A 16,113-nucleotide genomic window follows, 5' to 3' on the forward strand; every position below is an offset into this window, starting at 1 on the left:
AAGTGAGCTGGACTCTGAGGGTATCATTCAGGACTCCCGGGCCTCCTGCTAAGATGAGGGATGGGCACAAAGGGAAGACAAATGTCTAAATCAATTAGAGTCAGTTCCAGGACTATCAGCCTTAGGTACAATCAGACTTCTGATGCAGGACAGAAGACACATCTGCTTCAGCTGCACAATATCACGGAGGCAGGTCATGCTTGATGAGCTCCTGGAGGCTCGCTCACAGGACTTCTTTCTAGCTGCAGCCCTGTGAGTCCAACATGACTGAGCGGGATTTCATCAGACAGACTCACACCAAATAACTACTTCAATGTGTGCAGTACAAAGTAAGATTTATTGAAGTACTACTAAGACAACATGCTCCTAACATGACCAAGAATGTGAAAATTGTAATGTTTCTCCAGGCATCTTACACTCCTCTGAGCATGGCTGTGCTCATGCATGAAGGCAGACCCCAAGCAAACAAGATCAAAGCCAAACCCGTTACCTGACAACATTCATACACCATCAGCTGCCTTTTGTATTATGAGCCTTTAGTCTTACAACCTAAACGCTGCTATCGCACATGGTCCTGATTCTCAAAGATGGGTTATCCTTCTCAATTCTCACCCTTCCCAAAGTACAAAATAGAAAACGAATGAGCAAACAGACAAAAAAAAAAAAAAAAAAAAAAAATCCCCAAAGAATCCCCAAGCAGGTACCAAGTCTCGAAAGAAATAAAAGTCGAATAATTCAGAAACAGGAGTAAAAGCCAGTGATTTTTGAACACACAGGACACGCGGGACAATGCCCTAGCTCTCGTTTTTAATGTTCAAACGGCCATTTACCATTGTAAACATAAGCAGACAGACACACTGACTATGTTTATATTTTGGAGCATCTTTGGTGAAGATCACAAAGTTTCTCTCCTACATGCCTTTTCAGAAGCAGATAGTCTAAGTTCAAGAGCTAAAGAGAGATGTAGCAAAGCTGGCCACTTTCTGAGCCTTAGGCCACATGATCTTTGCTTAGGAGAGGCAGTGTAGTTCACAAGGTTTTAACTTTCCTTATAATCCTCAGAAACAATGTAAGCATTCTCTGCACTTTCTGAGCCTTAGGCCACCTGATCTTTGCTTAGGAGAGGCAGTGTAGTTCACAAGGTTGTAACTTTCCTTATAATCCTCAGAAACAATGTAAGCATTCTCTGCGGTCCAAGTTTCCTATATGGTTTCCAATTGTTCCCAGAAAAGACAGAGAGAGGCCCCTTTGCCTGAACGGCCCAGTCATCAGAATGGTTTGTATGTTTCTTCTGACTCTGCTGTTGAAAATATATATGCTCCATTTTGACAACATAGGTTGAATTATTAATATTTGCAATATCAGAAAGTAAAACCAGAAAGGGAAACTTGCTAAGACTACGTGTTAAGTGGAAACTGTATTGTGAAGATTTTCCCCCTACATTTACATGTTGTTGTCAAAAATCCTATTCTAGAGAATAATTCAGAGCCACGGATATTATTTTTAAAGTGTTAGTTCACTAAGTAGAAATGCTTCATAAGAAATAAAACATTAAAATATATTTATATAAAATAGAAAAGTACAGAAACATTGTTTCACATAAAATATTAAATCAGTTTATCTTCAGCAAAGCAAAAGGCTTAATAGAGCTTGAGAAATTATTGGTGCAGGATTTTCTCTATATAATGCTTTAAAACTTATCGGCACCTTTTATTTAATGTCCATTATTATTAGATTCTTACTTGGCGGTTTTAGCAGGAAAAAAAAGATTATTGTTAGGGTTGCTATAATTCAGATAAACTTCTGTGTTTTATAGAAGATTTTTATCTTAACATCTTATTTAATTAAGGTGTGGTATCACTGTGTGGTGGCCCTTGCTAGCCTGGAACTCTCTATGTAGACAAGGCTGGCCCCAAAGTCAGAAATCTGCCTGATTCTGCCTCTCAGGGCTGGGGCTAAAGATGTGTGTCACCACAAGCTCTTTTTTTTTTCTTTATCTCCTCTTTAAATTCTATTTTTGAATCTGTTCAAATTTACGTTATAACTGAAATAAACAGAAAAAGAAGTACTGATAAAGAAACCCTTGAAAGGTGTGGGTAGACACCGCTTTAAGAAAATCGAGGCAGAAGTTTAGTGAGCCTTCCAGGGACGAGCCTTCCCGTTCTCGATGTGGCCCCAGAGCGGTTCACGGAATCTGCACACATCTCTCCTTGCTTCTTGGGCTTCTTCTGTTGAACATGGGCTGGTACATTTCAGCCACTACGCAGTGACTGTAGTGAGACGTCAGACCTTCAATGTCAACAGCTCTCTGAGTTCCTTCGTAGGCTTTTTGCTCCTACACACAAGGGGAGAAATCAGATGACAAATGATTTCCAGCGGAGCAATTAAAAACGGGAGAGCTCTACGTGATCACGGTGCGTCTTCAAGGAGAACCTTCTTCGCCAAAGCCCTGGGTTTGTAACCGGATGAAGCCACGTGTCGTGGTCATGCCACAGATGTCTCCTGGAAAGCTAAGGAGAAATGAAGCCATGGCCAGAACCTCATTTTCTAGTGTCTGAGCTCTGAGTAAGAAAATGACATGGACTTTTAAGGTCACTGTGGAGGTGCACCGGACGTGGCCCTAGAGATACCGGGAGGACAAAGAGGAAGTCTGCAGAACCCCAAGACTGGCAGCACCTGTTTCCTGTTTCCGGGCATCATAGATGGTGTCATGGATGGCTTCTTGTCACTTGTTGAACTAGCCTTTTTCTTTGTATTTGAACCCGTTTAAATGTTTGTTTTCTTCCTTCCGACTAATGAGCCCTGACTTAGATGGATACATAAAAGATGCATTCTGTCCCCCTAAAGGTGCTGACAGTGGCTTTTCTAATATAAGTTACCAGAGCAAGACTTCTAAACAAAGTGATTCAAAAGCTACCGAACTAAATCAGGGTATAAAGCTAATATAAATACACATTAACGGCAGACAGATGGAAAGACATAGTAATACTAACTTTCTGATATGCGAGAAGTCTGAGGGGAGTATACTGATTATCTGAAAGGGTCCATAGGTACCACAGGTACTACACACGGGAATGCATGCACACAAATTCTGATGGTGATACAGGAAAGATCTGGAGAAGTGACGGTGAAGAGACAGGTCAGTTGTGTGAGACACTTAATCTAGTTAAGTAGCAAAGGACCCGGGGTCCATTCATGTGAACTCACCGTCTCCAGTGAATTGCTGATTATGAAAACTCGGTATACTAAGTTATAGTAATTTTCTGTGGATGTATTTTTTCCAGTTTGGTTTCTGTATGGCAACTCTGGGGGATGGAGAAGAACCCGCAATGATGCATTGACTCGGGTTATAGTCATGGCCGGAGGATCTAGTTTTGCTGGAGAAAAAGAAGAAATTTTAATAAAGCATTCAAAACAACTAAATACTATGCATAGTGATAAATCACTGTAGCGTTCAGAAATGTGACGAAAGTCATTAGGAAGACAGTTTTTCTTCAATTTTAAAAAGACTGATATGATTCCATTTTAGTATTGATAGTCTCTACCATTCATTTCTCAACACAATGATTTTGTTATAAAATTAAGTATAAAAGTTATTCAGAGGGAGGTCTTAGAACAGAGAAGATTTTATTTAGTTTCTTAAAGAAGTAAGATTTCAAGACAGCTTTAAAAGCATCCGAAGACTTGTTAATTCAACAGTTATTCAGTTAATTGAACAGTATTATGTTGCTTGTCATGGACGTTGGTGAAGTGAGTGAGAGTCTTTGGTTCGTGCATATTGCTGTAAGTCGCCGGGTTATTATTAATAAAGAAAGAGAATAAATAGCATTGTTGTTTTACTTGATTCCAGATTCACGAAATTTTTCAGTGGAGAATTTTCTTCCTTAATGCTCATTGTAATTTTTTCACTTTATAAATTCACATCTTCTATAATTCTTGGAATTTATTGTAGATAGCTACACACACACACACACACACACACACACACACACACACACATGTCCTATGCACATAGATCCAGATATATGTATGTTTTTTTCCTCCTGAAATTTTGATTCAGTATCTACTAGACTTCTTTTTATTACCTTCTTTTATTTTCATTTTTTTCATGATAACATATTAAAAATTTTCAGACCTGTTTTTTTTCAACCCATGAACTTGTTGTCTCTGATCTGAGCTTGAATCCACAACTTTTATTCCAGAGAGTTTATATTTTGTAAGTTCACCATATTTGTCAATTTTTTTCTCTTTAAACTTCTGTTTGGAAGAGGTAACATTTTAAGACAACCCCCCCCCCCCACAGCCCTGGCCTCTTAATTTAGAACCAAAGTAAACTGAGTCTTCAAACATCTTGCGTTTTCGTCTGATTGCTTGAAGAGGAAGGAATTTCCCTGAGTTCATACTTCACCCCTCCAAGAGCTTTGGGATTTAATCTCTGTTGTGCATTTCATTCCCCAAGTTCTGCTGACCAGAGAGCTCTTCCCATCATGTGCAATGTGGGCAACAGTCCTGTTTAGTTTTGTAGGACATTACAATATGTGTTCAGATTTTTTCCTTCTAGACAAAAAAAAAAATACCATTATTATCACATCTGGCGTCTCCAAGCACTCTTCCTTTTGTGTGACTCCTTGTTTACAAAGTACTATTGTACACGTCCCTCCCTGGAATATAATATTTACATAGTGTTTCTTCCTCATGGCCCAAGCAGAAGGAGCTTCACAACCATGAGCATCCAGATCCTGGTTTTTTTTTTTTTTTTTTTGTAAACACCAGTGTTTTAAACCTTTGGTCAGAGGGTAGATAGACCTGTTGACAGAACTGGGCCAGGCACTCCCCACACACTCTCTTCTCATGTTTTTGCTGGGCAGAGACTTTTATGTTCTACACAGGCTAGATTCCAAGACAAGAAATTCCTGTCCTGGAAACATTGTCTCCCAATGTTGTTAGTGAGTTTAACAGATTGTCAGTCCCTTTCTGTCTCTTTGTCTATTTGTTACAAATCCTCTAAAATTCTTGCTGCTCTGGTAGGTATCTTTTGGTGAAACACTATTAATGTCTAGTCTCATAAAACAGCGCAGTTCACACAATACACCTTTTGTATCCGAATTCATCAATGTGTATTGAGGTTCATGCAAATGGTTTATAGATTCATGTTTTTAACAGAAGGCATCTTTAGCTCTGAGTACTGGATCTGTACAGCCATTTTGTGTGGGAAGCTCCACACATCTTAAATTCAACACAGTAAAAATTAAACTCATATTCTTGATTACCTAGCACGTCTCAAAACTTCTCTTTTCCCATGAAGCCCTGACAAACAATATCTCTGGTCTATGTAGCCAGAGACAAATGTAGAAGCCATCTTTGACATGGTGTCCCTTTCTAGTAAATTTAACCTTCCCCATATCTACCCAGCGCTACCTTCTCTACAGTGCTTTTCATCATCCTAACTGAAAGCACAGCCTGTTTTCTGTAGCCTGTTGCAGTAGTCTAACTTCCCCTTCCTGCTTCCACTCACAAATCTGCTAATATAGTCTCCTGTGAAGTATGATAATGTAATCAAAATTCCATCTTAGGAGGCTTGGGATATTGCTTGGTGCCATAGTACTTGCTGTGTTATATATGTACAGTGTTGGGCTTAATTCCCAGTGTCACACACCACCACCAATAACAACAACAACAACAACTGTTGGCATCAGACGTGACCTACAGTCTCCGAATCCAGCAACAATTGGGTCCCTATCATCTACTGGTGACGTCATTGCTGGATTTGGAGGCTGTAGGCTGCTTTTGATGCTACCACCAACAACAACCATTTCCACCATCTCACCACCTCCACTACCACCACCACCTCCACCACCACCACCTCCACCACTACCACCTCCACTACCACCACCACCTTTACCACCACCACCAACAACAACCATCCCCACCACCTCCAGTACCACCACCACCTCCACTACCACCACCACCTTTACCACCATCAACAACAACAACCATCCCCACCACCTCCAGTACCACCACCACCTCCACTACCACCATCACCTCCACCACCACCACCTCCACTACCACCACCTCCTCCACCACCACCACCTCCACTACCACCATCACCTCCACTACCACCACCACCAACAACAACAACAACCACCACCGCCTCCAAGTTTTAAAATACATTTCTTTTCCTGGAAGAAGTCATAACTCCAAGGCTTTCAGTCTACCCCACTGCATACTCTGCTTCACTCTACCAGATGCACAGAGTCCAGAACACATGTTCCAATTCCTCTTGCAAGAGGGCCTTTGCAAATGCTGTTACCTTTGCCTGGAATGTTCTTTCCCTCCTTCTGTCTGCGTACATCCCTCTTATCACAAGGGATCAGCCAAGTGTCCTTTCCCAGAGTCTCTTTCCTTGACACCCCTGGCCAGGTCCCTCTTTGGTTATAATCTTATAGAGCTCATTTTGTTTTTAATCTATCACAGGTATCATTTTCTGGGTGTGTGGTCATTGTATCAGCATGTGTCCTCCCCCCTGTTAAACATAAAGCGCTGGGAAGAGACGAGTCTGCTTGCTCTACTTACCATCTTCCCTCTGGACCAGACAAAATTGTAGTAAGTACCTTGTAAATATTTTCCACGTGGCCAAAGGAGGTGTCAGGCTCAACAGAAACTGCATTTTCCCAAATTCTCAAGGGCAGAATGAACAAATGGCTTTCTGTGGTGCCATTAGCACTCCAGAGCTCAGGCTGGCCTCAGACTCCCTTGTCATCAAGTACCTGCTGGACATTTTGAGGTTCATGCAGGCCCTCAATTTCTCCACCTCAGGCTTTCTTCCCCAAGCTTCTCACTCTTCTTATAACCCTGCTAATTTTTATTTTCTCTCTCTCTCTCTCCCTCGCCTCCCTCTCCCCTCCCGTTTCCTCTCCTTTTCCCCTTCCTTCTCCCCTCCTCCCTCTCTCTCCTCCCCTTTCCCCTTCCCCTCATCCTCTCTCTCCTCCCCCCTTCACTCTTCCCTCCCCCCCCTTTCTCTCTCTCATCTCCCATGGCCTGGTCCAGTTTGCTGGTCATGTTTAGTCTACTACTTTCTCCCCACCCGCTCTGGACTCTTCCAGATGCCTCTGGACATTCTCTTTCTCGTATTTGCAATAAGTCTTCTGCTTAACCATGCCACGAGTGATCATGTCATTAGCTTATATAAGAGGCAAGTTGATCTTTTATATGATACAGCCTATACACAAAGTCTATGTATACATATGTGTGTGTGTGTGTGTGTATGTGTGTGTGTGTGTGTGTGTGTGTGTGTGTGTGGTACATTGAAATCTTATGGAGCATAGGACAACATTTTTTACATAGCAATTTCCCTTATTAATGGCTTTGTTTCCCAGATAGAATCACAAGTAAGAGCTTAGTGAACTATGAGGTGGTGCGTCTCGGAGCAGGTCTTGGGAGTGCCAATGCATATAGGTGACTCATTGGTTTGCACTTCAGACCCTAGGAACATACTGTTCTCAGATCCTAGAAACATGTTTTTCAAAACATGATGCTTGCGCAACCTCAGGAGAAGAGGGCCAAGTTAGATGGGAGAAATCAGAGGCGTGAGTGGGGGGCTCCTTCTAAGTGCTCCAAATAATAGCCCAACTTAACTGCTTTAGACACTGGGTTTCTCTTCTCATACCCGTGAAGCTCTCCTCTCAAATTGAGAGAACACGCCCCACGGCCTTTTCTTTTGTGGGAAGGGGTAATATAGAAATATAGAAATAAGCTAAACTCATGTTAACTCAACACCACTCCATCTAAGTAGGGCAGCCAAGTCTCCACCATTCCTCTGAGACAGTGACTTTGGCTGTTCTTGTCTGATGGGTCTAATGCACCAGACTTTGTTGGATATTTGAACTTAATCCCATTTCTAGGCTTAACTATAACAAATGACTCACAGATACCCAGACGGTACAAACCAGCTTAGCCATTCAGGTCCCTTTACATCAGTGAGAGACTTGTCTATGGGGTATCTTGGCCTTAAGTTTCAAGCTGTGCCCAGAAAAAAATAATGCTAGAGAGCACAGATTGGTTCTTAAATTCTGCTCATCTTCTAATTTTAAAAAAGTTCAAAAGTAAATAAATAACCTTTCTTCTGAGTTCCATTGCTTCTAACATTTTGAATATAACTCACTAAGTTTAAATCTAACTGAACATTGCGTTACTCAGAAGAGATAGTTAGATGAGTTCCAAAACTCTTCAGACCATGGGAGCCAAACCATTGCAGATGTTAACTAGAAGAAAGTTAGCATGTCCTCACAAATACTGGTAGCAAGATTTGATAAATGTCTGTTGGACATACAGTATTAGTACTTAGAACGAAGAATGTTTTCTACAAACTTTGGGGAAAGAAAGTACTGTTTCTATTGGCTATAAATAAGAGGGAGAGAGAGGTTATGAGAAGTGAGAACGCTCTAGGGTTGATGATAGAAATAATTGTTGTTTCTGAGTTTATTGGGGTTCATAGTTTGAAAAGGTTATGTGTAAGTTGGGTCCTAGAGCTCTAGCTGAACCTCTGTCCTAGATTCCCAAAGTCACCTAACAATAGAGGTGAGTCTGTGGTGTAGTCATCCAGCATGGGTCTCAGCTCAGCACATGACCTGGCTGGCCATCCAGAGATTGTTCAAAGGCCAAAGATAAAAAGGCAAGTAACTCCCTGGAACTCACTTTCCCACCATGGAGTGAAGCGTGGTGTCCTGGTCCATGCAGAGTAGCTTTCAGCCAGGGCTGCCATCACTCTCCCATAGTATGGCTCCTGTGGGTCTAAGGTTTCGTTGGTCAGGTCACAATAGAGCGCCGTGATCCCCCAGCAGTCATTTTTATCTTTCCATTGTCTCTGTCCATACCTGAGAATGGGAAAACACACAGATGGGAGTTTCTTCTCTCCCATCTGAGAGCTCCAGTTTTTCCAGTGTCCTACTTTTCTGTAGATTGAAAATGTATGCTATCTTCAAGAATATATAAGACTTCCTTCATGTTAACCAAGTTGTCAGCTTGCTGAAAGATAAACTTTATTTTGAAAACTTCTGTCTTACTAACACAAGGGTTTATTTCCCTTAATATGCAATAGTGTGTTTCTTCTGGTATGTGAATGAGCTTCCATTCTAAGTATCCACCTTCTGTGTTCTTACCAGTTCTGAGGCCTCGGCTCTGTGATTTTCCCCCTATACTTTTTATCAGCTTGTTGCTGAGATTCTGAGAAGTTACTATCACATGCTGTCTTGGGTGATGCTAACTGAACACACATGGCTCAGTTCTTTATTGGCAACTGAGTAGAAGTTATCCTGAGGGTTCCTTAGGGAGCTCTGGTACTAAGGGCTGGGAGAGAAAACACTGCAAAAACTGTCAGGAAACAAAAGGTCAACCTGTGCCCATAGGATGATATGACTAATGCCTTACCTTCCTAATGCTCACAAATCATGGAGGGTGGCAAGAAGGCTGAGAAGAAATTTGAAGGACTTACTTTGTAGGCATATATTGTGCCACATGGCTGGTCCCTATCCTCTATAGTCTATATAGTAGCAGTACTTTCATGGTGTTAGGATTAAAACAGAATCCACATCACAAATGCAGCACAAGTTGATGAGTCTGAATCATCCTTCATTGGTGACACATTGTTTTTGCTAGGGAAACATCTGCTCTGGTTGATTTTCCTTTACTCTAAGATTCTGTACTTGTTGTATTTAAAATTACACGGATGCTAATTAGATACGAGCAAGGCAAACTGGGCACACACAAATGAAGCTTTCAGAGTAATACATGGGTCTCTTGAAAATACTATAGGCACACTGAGGTCTGAATTTTAAATAAATTTGGGAACTACCTTAAAGAACTCAAGATTAAAGTTCTACGGAGTCTTCAAGCTTAATCTTAGCTTCATGGTAGAACCGTTTTAAATTCACTGATCGCTTTGGCCACAGACCGGCTCATTTCTGACCCATTTATACTGCCTGCAGGCAGCAGGTGACTAGAGTCCCAGTTTCTATTCCTATACACCACAAGCTTCTCCAGCTGGATACAAACCTCGCTTGTGAAACAGAGGAACGTTCGCTGAAAAGAATAATATGTTTTGAAGAGGGAATTAAGGAAGAGTAAACTTCTGGGATGTTCTCGAATGAAGAGACAAGGATGGATTTATGGAGAAATAGTGTTATTCTTGCTCATACACACACCTGATTTCAGGATTTCTCATAGAGACCCATGAAAGCTAAGCCATAATCAATTGCTCTTGCCTTTTAGTTAGCCAAGTGCTCAAACCATTCAGTGGGAAAAGAATCTCAAAAAAAAATATTATGGGGTATATAAGTAGAAACCCTGCCGCTTTCTAATCAAGACTGAGTATTTTTTGGCCTTAACAAAGGAAAGAGTTCATGACACCTGAGTTTTGGCATTGATCCAATAAAGGAGGTTTACAGATCTCATGAGAGGAACATGTAACAGTGTGTTCTAGTGTGTGCACATGCTTATAGAAGTCATTAAAACTTATAGAGAATTTTCTGGATAGTGAACCAACCCAAACCATAACTTACCAATTAAAAATATATTTTACATATTTCAATGTTTGCCTCAAGTTTCACCACCAGTAGCCTGGGCTTAGCTGAGTGTTTTTGCACTGGGCTAAGCTAGTGGTTGCCAACACTCATGGGACACATTGAAAAGCCCTTATACCATGTCACAAGAGAACCTTCTGTTCCCACCTCTGCTTCTTCCCAACCCTCCTAAAATGTTTCAAAAACAAACAATGCAACATCCAAAGGTGTTCAGCTCCTCCATCACAACCTGGAATATCTTACCCCCATGGCCTTCTTTGCCAACAGAGTCTACTTACATTTTGTACTGCACAAAGTAGCTGCTGCCATTGCTGGTGAGGGAGCTCCCTGGTTGCCAGTGCAAAATGTTGTGGAAATTTCTGGACTGAAATTGGACCTTCTGAGGCTGCAGAGATACATGGGCTGGCTGTGTTTCTAAGGTGGCAAGAACATCATTGGACGTTACTGTGAGCACTGCTTTTAGGAGCAGAATGTTTTCATGAAATCTCTGTATCAGAAATCCCCGGGGAAGTTGCTCTAAGTGAAGGCAGTGGTGGTAGAAATTAACATTGTTGACTCTTCAATATGATGGTATTGATGCCTGGTCAAAGTCCCCTCCCCTCTCTGCCACTGTGCTATAACTGTAGTCTAAGGTTAAATCGTAGAATAATGCGTGTTTCGTACTAGGAAAAATTGGTGCTGATGCCTGCCTCCAGCATACCCCAATGGGTAGAGGAACTAAAACTCATGGAAAGAATATAGTCCTTAGTTTACAGTCACAGGACAATGGGATGTAATGACTGAGTGCCCATGTGGGGTTACTCAGAGGCACTAACCTACAGCTGTGGAGAATTACCCAAGACTTGCTGTGGGCTCTGGTGAGGGTGGGAAATCATAGACAGGAGAAGGAAAAGCTTTTTTTTTTTTTTTTTTTTTTTTTTTTTTTTTGGCAGAATTACTTGTGTTTTCTTCTTCTTCAAACCAAATGGTATGGGTGGCCTTGCTTTACCTGCCTTTAAATCTTATGGAGTCAAGAGAGCTACAACATTTGATTTCAGAGTCCGAAGTTTCTGACAAGAGAAAACAACCGCTTCCTTGGGTATTTCTTCTCACTGACTTAATGGTGTTGACATTTTTTTTTAATGTATTTTGGGCAGGCCTTCTGCAATAACAACAACAACAACAACAATACAATAATAGTTAGCTTCTGCCTCTACTCTTCTCTTGACATTTATTGAATAGTGATCAGATAGAAATATGCATCAGAAGCTATTATACTCATTCCTTTTGCTGTATCCCCAGACACCTACATAAGTGAGACATTTTTATCACTGTATTTCCAGGTGTGAAAACAGGCTAAAAAAGTATCAGGTCACAGAAGTGGTAAGGTACATTTTTTTTTTTTTTAAAAAACAAAAGCAGGTTCATTTTGCTAGCCCTTGAATCCCTGCTAACTGAGTTCTTGCTACCAAGGCTAAGAGGCATAGCTTACTCTGGTTCACATCTTTCCTTCAGAGGTTGGGGTTGCAGTTATGTAGAGTGGTAAACAACTCCAAAGTCGTTAACATACTGAAGTGAGAGGTTCCCATCTGTTGATTTGGGACTCCAGGGGTCGTTCTGAGAGGTGAATTTTGATAAACATTTCTGTAAACATCATTTGTTTATGGTATATGTTCTGTGTGTGAGTCTGCTGTAAAGCACTCAGCATATACACGAACTCAGCCTCCACAGTGACCTACACTCTTCAATCTACAGATGAGAAAAGTCTCATGCAGGATGTTACATAAAATCCCGGGTTTTCTACATGACAAATGGTAGACAAAACCCTTGGTTCTCACTATGCAACTTAGGACCTTATGTCTTGTCCTTATAATCATTTGGTGATGTCAAGAGAGAGGAGGAGGGGGAGGAAGGAACAGACAGATAGAGAATACAAATTTTTTCTCTGCCAGGAAAGTGGCTCCTTTGTCCTAAACACTCATTCAGGTGACCATGGTACTGTTCATTCAAGATGCGGAGAGCAACTGACCCCATGTCTGTTTGGAGCATTTAGTGACCTTACAAAATCTAGAATATCATCCAAGCCATTCTAACCCTGTCCTCCAAACTGGCCAATTAAAAGCAAGTTAAGCACTTACCTGTTGCCCTGGTCGAGAACATAATGAGGAGGCCTAGAAAGCAGTGCTCAGGTATCATGGTTGCAAGTGTGTGTTCCTATCTGGAAACCAGTGTTCCTTTCACGGAGGAGGCTGGAGAAGAGGAACTAGAAAAATCCACAAATCGACCGTCACTTCCGTGGGCTCAACCAATGGTAAATGTTTCCTTAAATTTATTTTATTACATTATTTTACCACTAAAGAATAGGGTGTGTCTGTCTATCTATCTATCTATCTATCTATCTATCTATCTATCTATCTATCTATCTATCTATGGAGAGAGAAAGGGGGGGGTATCTGACAATTTGATAACAAAGTAAGAAGCCTGGAGGCAGGGTAGGACAAGGATTACTTAAGGTGAGTGGATGAGTCTTGGTGGAATTTGGCTATAAGGGGCAGGACTGCTAATGGGGATGGGAATAATGTGTTTGGCAGTTGTAGCTGCCTCAGCTGCACCTGGCAACTGTTCAAAGAGCTGTAGTCTTTCTGGTTTGGGTGCTTTGGGCTCCTGAATCCTTCTGACTCCCATAGAGCTCCCTGCTATACTGTTGGGTTTCCTTCTCCCTGCACGTTTATTGGGAGCCCTTCTCAGTAAATGTCTCTTCTTTCCCATTTTCAGCCCCAATTTCAAGCAACCGACTCAAGGAAGTTCTTCAAAGTTGCCAAGCCAGACAACGCCCAAAGATGGCGACTGTGGAACACCTCCAGTCTGAACGGTATCAAATCTGTTTCATAGCGCCTATGGAACCGGACTGAACCAGCTCATCTGCTCTTTGTCAAGGATTCACTGTATTGTTTTTCCAAAGAGTTTCTCCCATGTTTTCAGAGGCACTAAAAATTACTCATATAAGTACAGAATCAAAGGTTTGTTTGTCTTTACCTTGTTCACCTTACATTCTGCTCAGTACCCTCATCCTGGTCACTCTTCCCACAATCTTTCCCCCATTCCCCATCTCCTCTCCTCCTCTGAGCAAGTGGGAGCCCCCTGGGTATTCTCCCACCTTGGCATTTCAAGTGTCTGTGAGGCTAGGTGCTTGCTCCCCACTGAGGACAGACAGGGCAGCTTATCTAATAGAACATACCCCACATACAGGCAACAGCTCTTGGGATAGCCCCCTCCCTTCCATTTGTTTAGGACACACTTGAAGGCCAAAGTGCACATCTGCTACATATGTGCAGGGAGGCCTCAGTTCAGCCCGTGTATGTTTTTTGGTTGCTGGTTCAGTTTCTGAGAGCCCCAAGAGTCCAGGTTAGTTGGATCTGTCATTCTGAGTTTCTATCTCCTTCCAGCCCACAGTCCTTCATCCTGCTCTTCCATAAGTCCCAAAGCTACATCACTGTTTGCTTGTGGGTGTCTGTATCTGTCTAAGTCATCTGCTGGGTGGAGCCTCGCAGAGGACAGTCATGCTAAGCTCCTGTCTGTGAGCATAACAGTATCATTAAGTGTCAAATGGTGCTGGTCTAACTGGATGTCTACCTGTAGAAGAATAAAAATAGGTCCATATTTATCACCCTGCACAAAACTCAAATCTAAGTGGATCAAGGACCTCAACATCAAACCAGACATACTAAATCTCATAGAAGAGAAAGTGGGAAATACCCTTGAACTCATTGGAGATTTTTTCCTGAATAGAACACCAGTGGCCCAGTATCGCCCTTCACAAAGGGCGCTGGATTTTAATCTTTGCACCAGCCCTGCTTTTTAAGCGTAGCCTGAAATTGAACACATTTCTGCTTTACCACAGACCTAAAAGCAATGGTGGCTGCTGACTGTGGTGTGAATCTCCCAAAGCATGAGCCAAAATAAATCTTTCCTCCCTCGAATTGTCTCTGTCACAATGGTGAATGCTCTAATCTACCCCAGAAGAATGCATTAAAAGTCAAAACCAGTGGCACACATGCAGAACCGACTAATGGATGTCCTTGGTTCAGAGCGATGGCAACCTGACAGATGATAAATGTGGCATCTGAGAACAGCACAGTAAGTTGATACTTCATTAAAAAAAATATTGGGATCGTCAGGAGTAAAATGCACACAGTTGTTACTTTAAAAAATGCGTGTTCTGAAATTCCAACACCTGGAAATACCTCCTTGGTACTGGTAAGAGACTTCTAGGATTCCTGCTATCCACTAAGGTCCACTCAAGTCTCTTGTACACTACCTTAAATCCTCTAGATAAGATGCACTCATAATTTGCCTTGGCCTATTTACTAAATACAAAATTGCATTAAAAACGTTGGCTCATGAATTCATGGGTGCAGATTAATATTTTAATATTAATATTTGTTTTAAACTTTTTGCATGGTATAATCATGCATGTACATGGATGTGCACATGTGTGCAGGCATGAACACTGGTGGAATCCAGGGCTTAACTTCCAGTATCTTCCTCAGCCATTGTCCTGCTTACCTCAGTCTTCCCTGGCCTTGATGCTGTTTTCAGGTGAAAGGTAGAGTGCCTCCTGCCTCAGGCTTCTTGTCGTAGGGACATGCAACCATACCCAGCTTTTTAATGTGTGTGTTGGGGATCTGAACCCAGGTCCTCATATATGTGCTTTCCCTCTCATCCTGCAGGGGAGGGGAGCTTCTGTGATCCCCTGCTGTCCAGTGAAACCTGCTTTTCTTTCTGAGCTACTCGGAACAGGCTTTTTGTCATCAGCCCTTTATTATGTACTGAAAAATAGACTTAGTTGCTCTGTCCTACATCTATTCTTAGATTTTTATTTAGGGATTTTAGATTTGACATGTATGGATATTTTGCCTGCATGTATGCCTGTACATATATCATGGTTGTGAAGTACCATGTGATGCTGGAAATAAACCCCAGTCCTCAGAAAGATCAACAAGTGAGAACGTTAACTGATGAGCCATCTCTCCACCCCCTGACTCATTTTAAAAGAGAAGAACATTTTCAGAATTACTTTAAATTCTAAAATTTAAGTATATGTGTATGTGTGTGTGTGTAAAAATATGCCAAATAACTATGGAAAGTTGCCCGAGTATGTCAATAAATGAATATCCAAATGAGTTTTGGTTTCAAAATATTTTACTTAAAAATCAGGAGTAATGCTTCATAAAAAATATGTACAAGCTCCTATAATGTGCTCTACCAAGTTTTACTGCAAACTTTAAGTCCAACTTTGAGTAGCTTTCAGCTTTCCCCTCAAAGTGAAACACACATAAACATACTATATACATGAACTTACAAACACAAAGGCATGTGAAAACAGGTCCGCCGTGTCCTGAGAGGCGCTAAGGATGGAGGAGCAGCGGCTGCAGGCAGCAAAGCTAGCAGAGGAAGACGCACAGCTACTAGCCCACCCAGAAAGGAGCTCATAAGCAACAGTACACTCCTTTGACAGTCTTGGTGTTTGTAGAGAACACCCTGTAGCACCCATAGG

General features: G+C 41.7%; 1 protein-coding gene across 1 annotated transcript; it reads right to left on the reverse strand.

Moving 5' to 3' along the window:
• Positions 1–2,185: 2,185 nt before the first annotated feature.
• IL22RA2 (interleukin 22 receptor subunit alpha 2) lies at positions 2,186–12,752 on the reverse strand (the record flags this gene model as incomplete). The annotated part of the gene is made up of 5 exons (XM_080941724.1): positions 2,186–2,335; positions 3,208–3,377; positions 8,695–8,873; positions 10,856–10,991; positions 12,695–12,752. 5 exons carry the CDS (start codon positions 12,750–12,752, stop codon positions 2,186–2,188), a joined length of 693 nt encoding a protein of 230 aa, XP_080797850.1.
• Positions 12,753–16,113: the final 3,361 nt, after the last annotated feature.

The sequence above is a fragment of the Micromys minutus genome (genome assembly GCF_963924665.1).
Source record: "Micromys minutus genome assembly, chromosome: 30".
NCBI classification, from domain to species: domain Eukaryota; kingdom Metazoa; phylum Chordata; class Mammalia; order Rodentia; family Muridae; genus Micromys; species Micromys minutus.